A 19,923-nucleotide genomic window follows, 5' to 3' on the forward strand; every position below is an offset into this window, starting at 1 on the left:
CACCAATTTGCCTATCGAAGCAATAGGAGTACAGAGGATGCTGTATCTACCAATGATAAGCAGCAGGGGCAATATTCAAATTCACAATATGTCGCGAATATTTGGGCCAATATTCGTCATATATTCACAAATTCGAGAATTCGTGATCTCCAGTCATTATCTTCTTGATTGCAAAATCGGCAATTGGAAAATTCGCGAAACGAAAATTTGCAATCAACACCACTCCTTAAGTCAAAGATATTGCAGCCTTCTCATTGGCCCACAAGCAAGAAGCAGTGAGAGATAATTGGTACTGATGAAAAAAATCTAGAATATTCGCGATTACTAAGATATAGCACTATATTCTAGATATTTGCTAATTCTCGAAGTGCCAATATTCGGGATAAAAATTTGCAATTAGAATATTCGTGATCAACACTAGTATCTACAGCGATTCACTCTGTACTCTCAAACCTGGACAACAAGAATTCTTATGCAAGAATGCTGTTTGTTGACTTCAGCTCAGCATTCAATACAGTCATTCCCTCCAAGTTGATCACTAAACTTGTGGATCTTGGAATCAGCAACCCTATCTGTAATTGGATCATGGACTTTCTGACCAACAGACCCCAGCATGTTACGTCAGTAAATAACTGTTCCACCACCATCACACTGAACTCTGCACTCCACAGGGCTGTGTGCCGAGCCTGTTCCTCTACTCCCTTTTCACCTATGACTGCAGGCCTAGGTATGGATCCAACTCCATCATCAAGTTTGCAGATAACACCACGGTGATCGGTCTCATCAGTGACAACAATGAGTCTGACTATAGGTAAGAGGTAAAGCACCTAGCTGTGTGGTGCGCTGACAATAACCTGCTTCTGAATACCAGCAAGACAAAAGAGCTCATTGTGGACTTCAGGAAGGAGAAAAGGAACAACCATGACTCCATCCACATTAATGGCACAGCTGTTGAACGGGGGACCTACATCTCTGAGAATCTGTCCTGGTCAACCAACATCTCCAGCCTGGTCAAGAAGGCACATCAGCGCCTCTTTTTCTTGAGGACACTGAAGAAAAACCACCTGTCTGCTGACATATTGTGTGATAGAGAGCATCCTGACCAACTGTGTCACAGTTTGGTATGGGAATTGCTCTGTTGCTGAATGCAAGGCACTGCAGCGGGTGGTGAAAACCGCCCAACGCATCACAGGGACTCCACTTCCTGCCATTGAGGATGTTCACAAGAAGAGATGTCTATGACGGGCACGCATCATTCTTAGGGACTCCTCCCCTCCAGAAGGCGCTACAGGACCCTTCAGACTAAAACCAGCAGGTTTAGGAACAGCTTCTTCCCCACAGCTGTCACCCTACTGAACTCAGTCCCCTGCTGTACCTTCCCATCCACACTCACTTTACCCTCTACACTTCTCCTTCCCTCCATTCCTCCATGATCATTGGACCATGATCATGACTGTCATTCATTCTCAACATTCACTGTAAGTTTACATTGGTTACTGCTATAGTTTGGGACACTTGCTATAGTTGTGATACTTGTTCATAGAACATCTGTATATTTGCCCAGTTCATCTGTATATATGTATACATCAGCACATCTGTATATTTATTCATAGTACATCTGTATATTTGCTCTCTGTATAGCAATATAAACACTTGTATATTTAACTTTTTTGTTCATAATCTGTACATAACTATTCCTACCTTCTACACTACCCTTATCTCTACATAACGTGTTTTTATTGCAAATGCTACTCCTTGCACTTCTGATTAGATGCAAACTGCATTTCGTTACCCTGTATTTATACATGTGTAATGACAATAAAGTTGAATCAATCAATCAATCACGGAGTGTATCAATTCTAAACTAAAAATACAAAAAATTTCCCCAAAAAATTTAGTTTTGGGAAATATTTTCAGATTTGTACTGCACAAATCAATAAAGGTTGCATCGAGCATTTTTCCATATCAGAATACAGGGATGATAAGATGGAGGATCACATGGCCATGTCCTAGGACTAACCCATAATGTTTTGCAGTCAGCCTCAGCCAACTATAAGTCACTATAGCTGTATAAAGTAAAAGACCCCAACAAGGATCTGCCATGTTTTACTATTCTTGCACATTGGAGGGATAGCACATCTGATAGATAGAGGAGAGATATCCTAAAACACAGAATTGACATAGTTTAGGCACACAGAGGTTATTTTATAGTGAGGAGAAGACAATAGCTACAGTAGTTAGATTTAGAATAGATTTTACAGACAGGAGTCAGTGTGTCACTGAGTAGCTTCGGCTGCCTCAGGCCCGCTGTCAGACAGTTTATTTAAAGCTATAACATTGAAAGCTACATTAGATACTTTATTATTAGTGTGAATCAACCCAGTACCCAAATATTCATCACAAAATTCACAATTACAGAGAGTCAGCCTGCATCAGGAAGGCATTATCCATGTCAGTAGGTACCAAGTCATAGTTATATGTACAGCAATTATAGTGGATTTCAAATCTTTTTACATTTTTCAAAGATAATTAAAACATTTTTGTGAGGAATGTGAAGTTATGATCTAATTCCAGCCATTTTCTGTCAGCTAGCATAGGAAGCAGACTCCACAGGGAGCCTGGCTTCAAAACAGACCACATGTTTACTGTTTACACCCCACTCAGCCCCACTGGCAACTCAACTTCTCTGGCAGGATGAATGCCGGTGGGAGGGCTAAGTTGGTCATCAGAAAAAAAGAATCCAACCGACATCATAGAACAGGGAGATTATAAGGGATTATGAATTGCCCGTCCATCATAGGAATAAACCAGTTACATATCTGCGACCCTGGGACCAAAATGGACATGCCCCTGGTCGCCGTTTGAGGGTAGGGTGCCTGGAAGGGGAGATACAGAGATCTCCTAGTAGGAACCAAATTACGGCGCCATGTTTGGTCTCCACTTGTAGCCAGAACCCAGGCGGATCCGTTGGTCCCAGAACCATTATCCTGTGACCTTCCGGTATGGAGCTATGAGCCATAATGGGTTTTGTGGATCTTTAGATACCAGGACCAGGAAGGGGGAGTGGACTCCTCCCGGATGGAGGTAGGGGAGTGGCCGACTACAGGTGAAAAGACCCATGCAGGCCAGAGGCCAGCATCTTTCTCTGAAGGGGGACACATTGTGTAATGTGTTTAGGGAGACCTGGAAACTGCTGATATCACTGCCCCAAGGTGACTACAGCTAAGGATTATAGCAACCAAGAATTCATCATCATACAGATGTAGTAGAGTTAACACACATGCTTTATGAGACGTGTTATTTAAACTAAATTCGTTGAGCTAACACCTTCAATTGATTTTTAATGCTTTTTGTTTCAAGATGAGTTAGGAAATTTGAGTTAAGAGTTTGTGTGTTAACCCTGCTACATCTGTAACACGGACTGGGCTTATATCTGACGAGGAACTGGTGGCAGTCTACCTAGAACCGGGCTGGCAGGGTGCTGTTTCACTGGGGCAGTGAAAAGGCCCTCTCAGCCTGTCAGGGGTGTGAGCGAGTGTGGAGTCACACCAAAGGTAGCGTGGACCACCCTCATTCACTCCTCGTGCCTCCCTGTGCCCATAAGGAAAGGAGGTGTTTGTGCAAACTGTGTCAAACTGACCTTATACACTCCCAGGGAAGGCGTAACGTCACGTCTTGGTAACCAGTGACGAGAACCTGACCACGTGAGCTTGACGTAGTTGATGACAGGTGGGGCTGCGAGGTGCGGTATTCATCGCAATTTTTATCATAGCATGTCTGACATATTGTTTATGTGCATTATGCTGGACACTGGCTGTGCTGCTGCTACAGACGCTACTACGCCAACACAGCCACTCCTAACTTGTTCATCATGTTTCATACAGTGATGCCGTTGCCACCACCCCAGATGCCATGGTCCTGCCTTGTCCATTATTAGAGGTGGGACGAATCCAATTTTTTTCGAATCCGAATCTGAATACGAAAAGGTTTTCGAATCTATTGAATCTTTCGAATCTCGAATCCTGTACATAAGAATTGTGTGAACGGTGTAAGAAACAAAGTGATCCAAACACTTATGGGGGGATCTGTTGATGACACTGTTATGGGGGGGATCTGTGGATGGCACTATTATGGGGGATCTGTGGATGGCACTGTTATGGGGGGGATCTGTGGATGGCACTATTATGGGGGATCTGTGGATGGCACTGTTATGGGGGATCTGTAGATGGCACTGTTATAGGGGGATCTGTGGATGGCACTGTTATAGGGGGGATCTGTGGATGGCACTGTTATAGGGGGGATCTGTGGATGGCACTGTTATAGGGGGGATATGTGGATGGCACTGTTATAGGGGGGATCTGTGGATGGCACTGTTATAGGGGGGATCTGTGGATGGCACTGTTATAGGGGGGATCTGTGGATGGCACTGTTATAGGGGGGATCTGTAGATGACACTGTTATGGGGGATCTGTGGATGGCACTGTTATGGGGGATCTGTGGATGGCACTGTTATATAGGGGGGATCTGTAGATGGCACTGTTATAGGGGGGATCTGTGGATGGCACTGTTATAGGGGGGATCTGTGGAGGGCACTGTTATAGGGGGATCTGTGGATGGGACTGTTATAGGGGGGATCTGTGGATGGCACTGTTATGGGGGATCTCTGGATGGCACTGTTATGGGGGATCTCTGGATGGCACTGCTATGGGGGATCTCTAGATGGCACTGTTATGGGGATCTCTAGATGGCACTGTTATAGGGGGGATCTGTGGATGGCACTGTTATAGGGGTGATCTGTGGATGGCACTGTTATAGGGGGGATCTGTGGATGGCACTGTTATAGGGGGGGTCTGTGGATGGCACTGTTATAGGGGGGATCTGTGGATGGCACTGTTATAGGGGGGATCTGTGGATGACACTGTTATGGGGGATCTGTGGATGGCACTGTTATGGGGGATCTGTGGATGGCACTGTTATAGGGGGGATCTGTAGATGGCACTGTTATAGGGGGGATCTGTGGATGGCACTGTTATAGGGGGATCTGTGGATGGCACTGTTATAGGGGGGATCTGTGGATGGCACTGTTATAGGGGGGATCTGTGGATGGGACTGTTATAGGGGGGATCTGTGGATGGCACTGTTATGGGGGATCTCTGGATGGCACTGTTATGGGGGATCTCTGGATGGCACTGTTATGGGGGATCTCTGGATGGCACTGCTATGGGGGATCTCTAGATGGCACTGTTATGGGGGGGATCTGTGGATGACACTGTTATGGGGGATCTGTGGATGGCACTGTTATGGGGGATCTGTGGATGGCACTGTTATAGGGGGGATCTGTAGATGGCACTGTTATAGGGGGGATCTGTGGATGGCACTGTTATAAGGGGGATCTGTGGATGGCACTGTTATAGGGGGGATCTGTGGATGGCACTGTTATAGGGGGGATCTGTGGATGGGACTGTTATAGGGGGGATCTGTGGATGGCACTGTTATGGGGGATCTCTGGATGGCACTGTTATGGGGGATCTCTGGATGGCACTGTTATGGGGGATCTCTGGATGGCACTGCTATGGGGGATCTCTAGATGGCACTGTTATGGGGGATCTCTGGATGGCACTGTTATGGGGGATCTCTGGATGGTACTGTGATGGGGGGATCTGTGGATGACACATATATAGCATCTTATGCTATGTGCCATCCACAGATCCCCCCCATAACAGTGTCCCTGCAATACAGGGGCTGGGGGCCGGCATCTTGATTAGGAATGACAGCGGGGACCAGTGCAGTCCCTGTATTCAAATGCACCGGCCCCGCTCACTGTAGTATATTCTTATGATCTAACCTGCATTGTTAAGATATAATAATCCATCTGTATTACTTACATTACAACATTAAGTTCCGTAGCAGAGAGGAGGGAGGAGGCAGGCCGGGAGGATGGGCGGGCGGGGCGTCACTCACTATGTCACGTGCCCGTGCCGCCTGCTTCATTCATAAAGTGGGCGGCGCAGGCACGTGACGTAGTGAGTGACGCGCCGCCCGCCCGTCCTGCCTCCTCCCTCCTATACTACAGTGAGTGGGGCCAGTGCATTAGAATACAGGGACTGCAGCGGTCCGCGCTGCCATGGATTCGTCGGATTTGAATTTAGTAAATGAGGTTGGAATTCGAGTCCACGAATCCCTCGAAATCCAACAAGATTCGAGGGATTCGTAGATTCGAGGGATTCGTCGTCCCACCTCTGTCCATTAGGTTCCATACGGTACCACTACTGGGAACACTACTCTGCACAGTATAATAAAACTGAAACTGCTCATAAAAAGGTATACTGTTTTGACAGCTTTTGTGAAAAAACCATTGCTTCTTTACTTTATGGTATGATATATATTTTCTTTAAAATAACACCAAACCTGTTGCTACTCAAAATGGAATAACTTTTGGTCTGTTATTAAAAACTACAAGCTATTGCTTCTTCCGATATCACCATTTGTATATAAACAAAAACACCACCAAAAAGGGGGAGAGATGAAAAAAATAATCTGTTTACCCATAGCTATATATGTTACTGTCAGACATTACTAATGCTGTCTTGGTATACATTTTTCTGCCCCAGGCGATATTTCCATTTTTTTGGCTTTTTTTATTTTTTTCTCCCTGTTTTCCAAAAACCATAACTTTGTTATTTTACCAATCACATAGACCTAGGAGGGCTTGCGTTTTGTGGGGCAAATTGCACTTTCTAATGGCATTATTCAATATTGCATACAATATAATGGGAAGCTTAAAAAATATTCCAAATGTGTTGGCACTGGCGAAAAATGCAATTGTGCCAAAGTTTTATGAGTTTTATTTTTAAGGTGTGTAACTCTTCAGAAAGACCCATGGATTTATGAGGAATGAACGGATTCCCCCATTTTAGTGCAAGGGAGCCATTGGGAACCCAGGAGTGCAACTCTTCAGGGTAAAGCCGCCTCAGAAGCCATGGCCTTAATTGAGGGGCTAAATGTCTGCGATCGGCGTGATCACCAATCATAAACACAGCAAGCACCCGACGACTATGATGCTGCTCTGCATCGAATGCCATCTTTAAGAATATGAGGTTAATGAGAAGGGGTTAAAGAGCTTTAAAGTTTTTTTTTTTTACAGAGTATCATGCATGATTTTTTTATGGCAATCAGGGCACTTTCAATTCAGGTCAATTTTTTTCAGAATAAATTTCAGAAAAATCACTCATCTCTAGAAGTAAGAATAATAAGGATTATGTATAAGAATGAGGTGGTGTAGAGAGATTCTTAATTTTAGTTATTCAGTTCTGCCTTCCTTTTCTTTTTTTTTAGTACTTTTTGTGTGGAAAGGAAGTCATAGAAAATCTATTGTATATTACACATGCTGAATGTTGAAGAGAACTGAACTGACAAACCAAAAGTAAAGTCAGTATAGCGTTCCATCTCTCTAGTATTACATATATATTGACTTAAAATTGAGATAATTTGCTTTTGTTGCTTTTTTTTATTGTAGGAAAACAATTGGACTGTGGCCTCAGAGTTTTTCCTTTTAGGATTTCATATCAGCCAATGTTTAGGAACTTCCCTTTTCTGTCTTTTTCTTATGGTTTACTTTGGGGCAATATGTGGAAATCTCCTGATCATCACCCTGGTGTCCATCAGCAAGAACCTCCACACTCCAATGTACTTCTTCATCTCACAGCTGTCCATCAGTGACATCATATTGATCACAACTATTGTCCCCAAGATGCTCCAAATTCTACTGAATAATGGAGAGGCCATTACTTTTATTAATTGCATCACTCAGTTTTACTTTTTCTGTACTTCAGAAGTATTTGAGTGTTTTCTTCTCACAGTGATGTCTTATGACAGATACTTGGCCATCTGTAAACCACTTCATTATAACTCTATCATGACCAATGCATGTTGCATAAAATTGGGCATCACCTGTTGGTTGTTGGGATTTTCTACTGCTTTTATTGACACACAAATGACATCAAAGTTACAATTTTGTGGTCCAAATATTATTGATCATTTTTTCTGTGACCTTGTCCCCTTGCTAGAAATTGCCTGTTCTGATACCTACATCGTCCATCTTGGAGTCTCCTTACTAAGTATACCAGCAATCATCCTACCAACCATAATAATCATTATGTCTTATGTTAAAATTATTTCCGTCATCTTAAGGATCTCATCCAGTACTAGTAGACAGAAAGCCTTCTCCACCTGTAGCTCCCACCTCATTGTGGTCTCCATATTTTACTGGACTTTATTTACAGTTTATATTGTTCCAACAAGAGGACAAACACTGACCATCAGTAAAATCCTATCCCTGCTATATACAGTGCTTACCCCATTGATTAACCCCATTATATACAGTCTGAGAAATAAAGACATTATGAAAGCAGTAAGGGGAACATTTCATAAATATGTCATTTGTGGCAATTGTCTATAAATCAATCTGTTTTGGTTGCACCTACAAACATAATAGTCCTTACCAAAGATCTTTTAAAAACAGTGAGTGAAATACTCTGTACATGGCTCCCTACTTAAAGGGGTTATCCCTTTATTATTGTAAAAAATGAAAATCAAACATCATATAGTACACAGCAATCACTTTCTAACAAAGCTAGAACCAGCCCTGTACCTCACATGGATCCAGAGATCTCCCCATTCATTGCTCTGCTAGATTTATATCAAGTTGGCAGCTCAAGGGGAGTGTCTTTTCATCTGCAGTACAGGAAGTGTGTCCATGCTCTCCCTATCACAGCTCAGGAGGCGTGTCCATGCTCTCCCTATCACAGCTCAGGGGGCATGTCCATGCTCTCCCTATCACAGCTCAGGGGGCGTGTGTCAGTTCTCCCTATCACAGCTTAGGGGGCATGTCAATGCTCTCCCTATCACAGCTCAGGGGGGTTGTGTCAGCTCTCCCTATCACAGCTCAGGGGGCATGTCAATGCTCTCCCTATCACAGCTCAGGGGGCGTGTGTCAGTTCTCCCTATCACAGCTCAGGGGGCATGTCAATGCTCTCCCTATCACAGCTCAGGGGGCGTGTGTCAGCTCTCCCTATCACAGCTCAGGGGGCATGTCCATGCTCTCCCTATGACAGCTCAGGAGGCGTGTCTCAGCTCTCCCTATCACAGCTCAGGGGGCATGTCCATGCTCTCCCTATCACAGCTCAGGAGGCGTGTGTCAGCTCTCCCTATCACAGCTCAGGGGGCATGTCCATGCTCTCCCTATCACACCTCAGGAGGCGTGTCTCAGCTCTCCCTATCACAGCTCAGGAGGCAGTTGAAGGATGAAAGTGAGCAGGACAAAGAAATAAGAAAAAGAACAAACAACAGGTGTCGCTATACAGATAGATGTTATTGAATAACTCAGTGGGTATTCTAAATATTTTATTATATGCAATTAAAAAAGTATACAGATCCAGGTTCTGGTTTGAAAACTGTAGAATATTTTTCGTGAGATAACCCCTTTAAGGATGGCGAAAAGAAACAGAAGGACCCAGTGATAGCTCTGAGCAATGGCTTTTACTGATCTCATGTGTAGCAGCAGGCTTCACAGTTAGAGCAACTGACTTACAGGTTACAGAGTTCTCTTTAGAGTCAACTGCATTGATGCCAACAGTCTCTCATAAAGAAACTGGAATAAGGTTATAACTAGAAATTTGAGAAGTTTTGGAAAATTCTATTTGGCTGCTTCAATGAATTTTACAAAAAAAATATCACTTTATTATGAATTACTTCGCCACAAAGTGCATTTTTTTGTAAATAGCGGCCACAATTACAGGGAGCTGCGATAGCACTACTATCCATCACAGGGTGCAACTGTACTTCACAAGAGGCAGTCCATGCAGATACAGAGAGTCTAGGATAGTCAATGGCACTGGTGGCGAACCGATGGCACAGGTGCCAGAGGCTGCACTTGTTCTAAAGATGAGCAAAGAAGTTCATAACAAACTTTCCAAAATTTAGTTTGACAGACACCTATTGCCAGACATCAGTTTACCCAATCAAGGCTACTTTCACACTAGCGTTCGGGGCTCCGCTTGTGAGTTCCGTTTGAAGGCTCTCACAAGCGGCCCGAATGGATCCGTACATCCCCAATGCATTCTGAATGGATGCGGATCCATTCAAAATGCATCCTGATGCATTCAGAATGCATCAGGAGGCGGACACCCAAACGCTGCTTGCAGCGTTTTGGTGTCCGCCTGGCCGTGCGGAGCCAAATGGATCCGTCCTGACTTATAATGTAAGTCAATGGGGACGGATCCGTTTGACGTTCACACAATATGGTGCAATTGCAAACTGATCCGTCCCCCATTGACTTTCAATGTAAAATCTGGACGGATCCGTCTGACTAACAATTAGACTTAGACTTTTTTTCTGAAATAGAATGCAGACGGATCTGAACGGATACCATCGTTTGCATTATAGGTGCGGATCCGTCTGTGCAGATACCGGACGGATCCGCACTTAACGCAAGTGTGAAAGTAGCCTAAAACATGCATTGGAAATATTAAGACCCTCTAAACAAACAGGTGGAATGTCCATTTATGCTCCGCTAAGCTAAGAGCTCACAGCTAACATGCAGTTCTCTTAGCTTAGCAAAACGGACATAAGCAGGAGTCTGCTCTGCTCAGCTAATCCTGGCATAGCACATGGGTACAGGGTACCCATGTGCTATGCCAGGAGCTAGTAAACCTCTGGGGGGCATAGGCAAGAGCAGCATTATGTGATCTTGCCCGTACTCCCTGCTTATGCGGCCCCGTTCATAAAATGTACAGTCTGTAGTCTGTACACCGCTGAGCAGTCAGAGATGCACAGAGTTTTAAACGCACAGGGAATTGTGCACTTTAGGGAGAAAAAAGTCTAATAAAAATACAAACTTAATTAATAAAGTATATTAGAAAAACTTTTATTAGGGCATTCGGGACATCTTATTAAAATGTTTCACAAAGGTTTAGTTACTCTTTAAATTATATTACAAAAATGGTCAGCATCACTGCCCCAATACATTACAAAAATAAAAATAGAATGGCAGTTACACTTTAAGCCATGTTGTGGCAGTACAAACACATGCTTTTGAATCACTTCTGTTAGCTGTAGAATTACTGTGTGTCACTATTAGGCTTAGTTCACACTTCACTTATTTGGTAAGTTACGGGTCAAAAACACAGAACAGCTGCAGATCTTTTCATAATGCCTTATATGCGAGTAGGATTGGCTCCTGATTTTAGCTCACCATAGAGTAACTGACCAAATAACTGAGGTGTGAAGTGTGAAGCCTTACAGGTCAATGTTGTAATCAGGTATAATCAACTTAACCGGGCAGTGGCCTGTATTGTAAGGATATTTTTTAAATACTGGTTGGTTCTGTCCCTTTAATTCTGTTCCCGTTCATTATTACCATGCTGTGTTATGATGTGCCTTGTAATCTAGTACCCATCGCCCATTGTGCTGATAAGACCCACATTCCTGAGTGATCTCAGAGACAAGCACGCTGCACACTGGAGGAGGGGCTAAAATGTTTAAAGTCTATGACACACATTCCCTCAGGGCACTCCATTAAAGACTTTATTTTAGGTAGTATGTGAGTATTGATTTACCGTATCGTTTTTGTACACCCTGGAGTGTCACCCCATATTGCATGTTGCATATTTAGGCTAGTGATGTTTATTTACTTTTTATTATTCAGTATTGTATACTTAATCACACTTAGTAAATATATTTATTCACTCAGCCTGTATAAGTTTATTCATTCTCAAATCTTTCGAATTTACTTTATGTTATATGGCCCAAGATTCTACTACAGAGTGAAAATCTGCTGATTCTACATAGATTTCTACAGAACCAGTTCTGTTACACACTGATACAAGTACTTGGCCAATGACAGACTGGAGAGGGTGTCAGCAGTAAGTTTGAGCCGACATCACAGTTTATTTTTCCCTTCTGATCTGTCACAACAATTCCCCCCAAAAGATCCTGTATTTTGAGCATCTGCCTTCACACAGTCAGTATTTGGTCAGAAATTGATCTGTATTTGTAATGCAAAAAAAAAAACAGGAGTGGGTCCAAAACAGAGATGACACGTGATGGGAATATTTGAATGTCTTTTGTGTTTTCGGCCCACTCCTGATTTTGGCTTACAATTCATGAGTAAATCCTGATGCAAAATACTGACCTTGTGATAGAGGCTAGGATCCATTGTGTTTTTTATTTTTCAGTTCTTTCTGACAGATCAGAAAAAGGGTTAAATAAATGGTGATGTCAACAAGGCCAAACAGGGACACTAGTAGCCCAGTCACAGAGTGGTGAGGGTGGAAACAGCATGAGGAGTCAACATAGTGGCATCGTCACAGAGTCGGGAAGGTGGCAACAGCATGAGGAGTCAACATAGTGGCATCGTCACAGAATAGGGAAGGTGGCAACAGCATGAGGAGTCAACATAGTGGCTCAGACACAGAGAGGAGAGGGTGGCAACATCATGGGGAGTCAACATAGTGGCCCACTTACAGAGCAAGGGGGGTGGCAACAGGATGAGAAGTCAACATAGTGGCCCTGTCACAAAGTAGGGAGGTGGGGGGGCAATATCAGTGACAGTAACAGCACAAGAAGGTGAGTAGCAGCAGGAAAAGATGGCAGCAGAGAAAGCAGGTGTGACATCAGGCCGGTGGCAGCATCAGAATAGTGGCAGAAGCATGTGAGCATGCGTCCCTATACTGATTCCTAAAATGCCTTGCTGGCACTGCCTCTGACATGTTTCACCGGAATACCAGCGTCTTCAAGGGATTGGGCAGTGCATGCAAGCAAGGCGTTTTAGGAATCAGTATAGGGACACACCCAGGCAAACTATACTATATAAAAGGAACAGATCACTATTAGGAAAGTAGCAGTGCCGGTGTGTAAGCGGCCATCACTGACACAGCTAATCAGATCCTAGCTTTGTGCTGCAAAGCTATAGGGCAGCAGATGTAATGTGAACACAGCTTTGCCGCAATACTGCACCGCCTACTGAAATTTTTAAAGACACTTTTCCTCACAATATTATTTATTTTTATTTTTTTTAAAAAATAAAAACTAAATTAAAGGGCTTCTGTCACCCCCCAAAAGTCTTTTTTTTTTTTGCTAATTTAAATCCTCATACTGCGATCTTTCTATATATATGGCTCTTACACTTTTCTGTTGGCTAGTTTCTTTAAAAACAGCACTTTTATAATATGTAAATTACCTCTCTACAGCAAGTAGGGCGTCTACTTGCTGGTAGCCGCCCCATCCTCCTTCTGCTGATTGACAGGGCCAGCAAGCGCTCTCCTCCTCCGGCTGGCCCTGTCTGCAATTCAAATCCCGCGCCTGCACCTCACTCGGCGCAGGCGCTCTGAGAGAAGGACGCTCGCTCCCTCAGCACTTCCTCAGTGCGCCTGCGCTGATGATGTCACCCGAAAGAGAAGACGTCATCGGCGCAGGCGCACTGAGGAAGCAAGCATCCTTCTCTCAGAGCGCCTGCGCCGAATGAGGTGCAGGAGCGGGATTTGAATTACAGACAGGGCCAGCCGGAGGGGAAGAGCACTCGCTGGCCCTGTCAATCAGCAGGAGGGGGCGTTTTTTTGAAAGGAGGATGTGGCGGCTACCAGCAAGTAGACGCCCTACTTTCTGGTAGAGAGGTAATTTACATATTATAAAAGTGCAGTTTTTAAAGAAACTAGCCAACAGAAAAGTGTAAGAGCCCTATGTATTGTAAAATCACAGTATAAGGATTTTAATTAGCCTAAAAAATAAAATAAAATACTTTTAGGGGGGTGACAGAAGCCCTTTAAGTCTTATACAAATAGTAAGTGGGAAAACAAGGTGACTTGTAGTCTGAATGACTAAATGTAAATTATGCTGAAGGATGATTCCAAATTGTGCCTACAGTGGAGGATGAGGAGGCAGAGGAGGACATTCATGCAGGACTTACAGTTTGAGAACTTGGAGGCGGCAGTGCTTTACCTGCCCAAGTTGCTGGTGTGGCTGGGCAGGAACCACCTTTACCCAGTAGGCCGTAAGGGACATATATTGTCCTTGACCATAGTTACAGCTTCATACGTTGGTGCTGCTGTGAACTTTGCAAGACACTGACAGGCTCAAGGACTGGCCCACCTTCTGCTCAACATACAAGTGTAGGGCTGGTGCAGCCTTTTTGGAGATGTAATGACAGCTCTCCACCTTGGTTCTACACAAGCCATCAGTTCTCTGAAAAGTGCAGAGTCAACCACAAGGAAAGGAAGAGACTGTAGTACCAGCAACTTGGCCAGGAGCACGTTCTGCGCCATTGGAAGAGTGCACATATAATGTTTTGTTTTTTTCAATCGCCTCAGTGATTGCTGGCGAAATAGATAATGAGGAGTAGATGGAAGAGGAGCATCCCTTGACTTCCCTTGGCTGCAACCAAACTATACTTTGCTATTGAAGCATTAAAATACACTTTGTAGAACACATATATATGATAGAAAAACTGCAATAGTTTTTTGGAAAAAATACAGGCCCTAGTCGATGCCCCTTAGATGCAACCAAACTATACTCTGCTATTGACGCAAAACATATGCAAGACTGAATTATACCAGAATTGGACCAGAAGGGGACCACAGGTAATTACAGACCTAGTCAATGCTAACAATGTTTAAAATTCTCCTCTTACTCCTGCTACTTTTCCACAACCTCCTGAAATACCCCCACATCCATTCACCCAGCAAGGAACTATTCATCTCTTCCTACATCTTACCTTCTCATCTGACAGCTTGCACAAACCTGTTTGCTAACATAAAACACTTCTTTCCCAAACACACACAGACACCTCATGCCCTCTCTTGTTCTCATCTATTAACACTTTCTATGCTTCTCCTTACTGCTGGTGATATCTCTCTAAATCCAGGCCCCCCTCAGCAAATCCCCACTATCACCTCCATGTCCCACTACAAATCTCCTTCTGCAAATTTCTGCAACCCCTTAAACCTAATTACCAGTCCTCTGACCCCTGCTCCTTTGGTTCCTCTTGCAGGAGCATTATGGAACGTGCACTCTGTCTGTAACAAACTGTCATACATTCGTGAACTTTTCATCTCTCAAAACCTTTCCTTTCTGGGTCTCACAGGAACATGGCTGACACCCTCAGACACCTCCTCCCCTGCTGCACTTTCTTATAGTGGATTTAAATTCACTCACACCCCCCGCCCCGGCTGCAAACATGGTGGAGGAGTTAGTCTTCTCCTATCAGGCACCTGCTCCTACAGCGGAACTCCACTGCCACCCTCTATTACGCTCACCTCATTTGAAGTACATTCTGTTCGCATCTACTCTCCCTCCAACCTTCAAGTAGCCGTCATTTACCGCCCTCCAGGCCCAGCCACCATCTTTTTTGACCACTTTAACACCTGGCTACTACACTTCTTTCTGCCGACATCCCCACTATCATCATGGTTGACTTCAACATCCCTATTGACACATGCCACCCAGCCGCCTCTAAACTCCTGTCACTCTCTTCCTCCTTCGGCCCATCACAGTGGTCTTCAGCTCCCACCCACAGAGATGGTCACACTCTGGATCTGATCTTTAGCTGCCTCTGCTCCCTATCAAACCTTTCTAATTTGCCTCTCCCCCTATCTGACCACAACCTACTCACCTTCTCTTCTCTGGTCTCTTCTGCAGCTCCCCTGGTCCACACAATAGCACACCCCCGCAGGAACCTTAAACATCTCGACTTTCGCTTGCTTTCTGACTCTCTTCTCCCACTCTCTACCATCTGTTCCCTCCAAGACCCAGTAGCTGCTACCACCCTATATAACAACACAATAAGTACAGCTCTGGACACTGTTGCCCCCCTCACACACAGCAAAACCTGAAAAATCAACAGACAACCCTGGCACACCAACCTGACCAAAAAACTCAGACAAGCTTCCAGGGCTGCTGAGCGGCGATGGAAGAAATCCCATTCTAAGATCATTTCACCACATACAAGCAATTCCTCCTCATATTCAAATCCTCACTCGCTGATGCAAAACAGGCCTACTTCTCATCTCTCATATCTTCCCTGTCACACAACCCTAAACAACTTTTTAGCACTTTTAACTCCCTTCTCCGTCCCCCAGCGCCCCCACCCTCTCCTCTCTTCTCAGCTGAGGACTTTGCCAAATATTTCAAACAAAAGATAGTCCACATCAGAGAAAGCTTTACTGCACAGTCCCCACAGACCCTCTACACAACTGCTCAGTCCTCTTCTCCCAAAGTCCGCTTCTCCACCATTACAGAAGAAAAACTCTCCACTCTACTCTCCAAATCTCATCTGACCACCTGTGCACTTGACCCAATCCCCTCCCACCTCATCCCTAACCTCACCACAGTGTTTATTCCAGCCTAACTCATCTCTTCAACCTATCACTAAACTCTGGTGTCTTCCCCTCTGCTTTTAAACATGCTACCATTGCACCCATCCTTAAAAAGCCTTCACTTGATTCATCTTCCTTGTCCAGTTATCACCCCATATCACTTCTTCTGTATCCTTCAAAGCTACTTGAACAACATGTCCATTCAGAACTGTCCTCCCACCTCTCCTCCTGCTCCCTCTTTGACCACCTACAATCTAGCTTCTGACCCCACCACTTGACCGAGACTGCCCTTACCAAAGTCACCAATGACCTACTGACAGCCAAAACCAAGAAACAATACTCTGTCCTCCTTCTCCTAACCTGTCCTTTGCCTTTGACACTGTTGACCACTCCCTTCTGTTGCAAACTCTCTCATCTCTTGGCATCACTGACCTGGCCCTCTCCTGTATCACATCATACCTCACACACCGGACATTTAGCGTCTCCCACTCTCGCACCACCTCCTTGTCTCATTCCCTCTCTGTTGGTGTCCCGCAAGGCTCTGTCCTAGGACCCATGCTCTTCTCTAGCTACACTTTTGACCTAGGACAGCTCATAGAGTCCCATGGCTTTCAGTATCACTCCTACGCTGACGACACACAAATCTACCTCTCTGGTCCAGACATCACCACCTTACTATCAAGAATCCCACAATGTCTATCTTCTATATCATCCTTCTTCGCCTCTCGCTTTCTAAAACTTAACATGGATAAGACAGAATTCATAATCTTTCCCCCATCTTGTTCAACCCCCCAAACAGACCTAGGCCTTGGAGTGACCTTGGATTCTTCCCTTTCATTCCGACCGCATATCCAAGCCCTTTCCACCACCTGCCGCCTCCAACTCAAAAACATCTGCCGCATCCGTGCTTTCCTTAACTTTGAATCTCCGAAAATGCTTGTACATGCCCTCATTATCTACCGCCTAGACTACTGCAACATTCTCCTCTGTGGCCTCTCATATAGCACTCTCGCACCCCTCCAATCTATCCTGAACTCTGCTGCCCGACTAATCCACCTCTCACCCTATTACTCCTCTGCCTCTCCCTTCTGCCAATCCCTTCACTGGCTCCCCATTGCCCAACAAATTCACTTCAAAGTACTAACAAATACATACAAGGGCGTCCATAACATCTCTGAGCTACTTTCCCGATACACCCCCACACGCACTCTCTGATCCTCACACGACCTCCTTCTCTCCTCTCCTCTTATCGCCTCTTCCCACAATCGACTCCAAGATTTCTCCCGTGCATCCCCCATACTCTGGAACTCGCTGCCCCAACATATCAGACTCTCACCTACATGGGGCTATGGAGGGGACCCGATGGCATGGAAGGCAGCGCAATGCCTAAGGAAGGCATTGCGGTGCCTTCCGGTGAAGAGCCTGTGAGATCCAGCCCCCTGGAACTCACAGGCCGGAAGCTGTATGAGTAATACACACAGTATTACTCTTACAGCCAATGCATCCCAATACAGAAGTATTGGAATGCATTGTAAAGGATTAGACCCCCAAAAATTCAAGTCCCAAAGTGGAACAAAAAATAAAGTGAAAAAAAAGTTGAAAAAATAAAGTTCTCCCCCTAAAAATTAAAAGTTTCAAGTAAAAATAAACAAAAACATAATTTTCCCCAAATAAAGTTAAAAAAAAATTGTAAAAAAATAGGGGAAACAAAAAAAGTATACATATTAGGTATCGCCGCGTCCGTATCGACAGACTCTATAAAAATATCACATGAACTAACCACTCAGATGAATACCGTAAAAAATTAAAAATAAAAACTTTGCTAAATAAAAGAAATGAACACCGTAAAAAATAAAAAATAAAAACTGTGCTAAATAAACCTATTTTTGTCATCTTAAAACACAAAAAGTGTAATAGCAAGCGATCAAAAAGGTGTTTGCCCACCAAAATAGTACCAATCTAACCATCACCTCATCCCGCAAAAAATGAGCCCCTACCTGAGACAATGTCCCAAAAAATAAAAAACTATGGCTCAGAATATAGAGACACTAAAACATTATTTTTTTTTGTTTTAAAAAAGCTGTTATTGTGTAAAACTTACATAAATAAAAAAAAGTATACATATTTGGTATCTCCGCATTCATATCAACCGGTTCTATGAAAATATCACATGACCTAACCCCTCAGATGAACGCCGTAAAAAATAAAAAATAAAAACTGTGCTAAATAAACCATGTTTTGTCACCTTACATCACAAAAAGTGTAATAGCATGCAATCAAACCATCATCTCATCCTGCAAAAAATGAGATCCTACCTAAGATAATCGCCCAAAAATTAAAAAAACTATGGCTCTCAGAATATGGAGACACTAAAACATGATTTTTTTTTTGTTTCAAAAATGATATTATTGTGTAAAACTTACATAAATAAAGAAAAAGTATACATAGTAGGTATCGCCGCATCCGTGACAACCTGGTCTATAAAAATATCACATGGTCTAACCTGTCAGATGAATGTTGTAAATAACAAAAAATAAACACAGTGTCAAAACAGCTATTTCTTGTTATCTTGCCTCACAAAAAGTGTAATAAAGAGCAACCAAAAATCATATGTACCCTAAACTAGTACCAACAGTTTCTAAAATGGGGCCTTTTTTGGAGTTTCTACTCTAGGGGTGCATCAGGGGGGCTTCAAATGGGACATTGTGTCAAAAAAAACAGTCCAGCAAAATCTGCCTTCCAAAATCCGTATGGCATTCCTTTCCTTCTGCACCCTGCCGTGTGCCCATACAGCTGTTTACGACCACATAAGGGGTGTTTCTGTAAACTACAGAATCAGGGCCATAAATATTGAGTTTTGTTTGGCTGTTAACCCTTGCTTTGTTACTGGGAAAAATGGATTAAATGGAAAATTTGCCCAAAAATTGAAATTCTGAAATTTAATCTCCATTTGGCAATAATTCTTGTGGAACACCTAAAGGGTTAACGATGTTTGTAAAAATCTGTTTTGAATACCTTGAGGGGTGTAGTTTCTTAGTTGGGGCCACTTTTATGGAGTTTCTACTCTAGGGGTGCATCAGGGAGGCTTCAAATGGGACGTGGTGTCAAAAAAAACAGCAAAATCTGCCTTCCAAAAGCCGTATGGCATTCCTTTCCTTCTGCGCCCTGCCGTGTGCCTGTACAGCGGTTTACAACCACATATGGGGTGTTTCTGTAAACTACAGAATCAGGGCCATAAATATTGAGTTTTGTTTGGCTGTTAACGCTTGCTTTGTAAAAGCAAAAAAAAAAATATATAAAAATGTAAAATCTGCCCAAAAAGTGAAATTTTTAAATTGTATCAATATTTTCCATTAATTCTTGTGAAACACCTAAAGGGTTAACAATGTTTGTAAAATCAGTTTTGAATACCCTGAGGGGGTGTAGTTTCTTAGATGGGGTTACTTTTATGGAGTTTCTACTCTAGGGGTGCATCAGGGAGGCTTCAAATGGGACAAGTAGAGAAATAAAAACTTGGAAATTTTGAATTTTTTCAACATTTTTGGTAAATTTGGAA

General features: G+C 43.6%; 1 protein-coding gene across 1 annotated transcript in view; it reads left to right on the forward strand.

The window, feature by feature from the left end:
* The first annotated feature begins 585 nt into the window (after positions 1-585).
* The window catches only part of LOC122929486 (olfactory receptor 2B2-like), a 37,836-nt gene continuing 18,498 nt past the window's right edge, over positions 586-19,923 (forward strand). The window contains exons 1-4 of the mRNA XM_044283084.1: positions 586-620; positions 722-811; positions 872-1,019; positions 7,517-8,410. Coding sequence (XP_044139019.1) covers positions 586-620; positions 722-811; positions 872-1,019; positions 7,517-8,410 — 1,167 coding nt within the window. The remainder of the gene's footprint in view (positions 621-721; positions 812-871; positions 1,020-7,516; positions 8,411-19,923) is intronic.

The sequence above is a fragment of the Bufo gargarizans genome, chromosome 2 (genome assembly GCF_014858855.1).
Source record: "Bufo gargarizans isolate SCDJY-AF-19 chromosome 2, ASM1485885v1, whole genome shotgun sequence".
Lineage (NCBI taxonomy): Eukaryota > Metazoa > Chordata > Amphibia > Anura > Bufonidae > Bufo > Bufo gargarizans.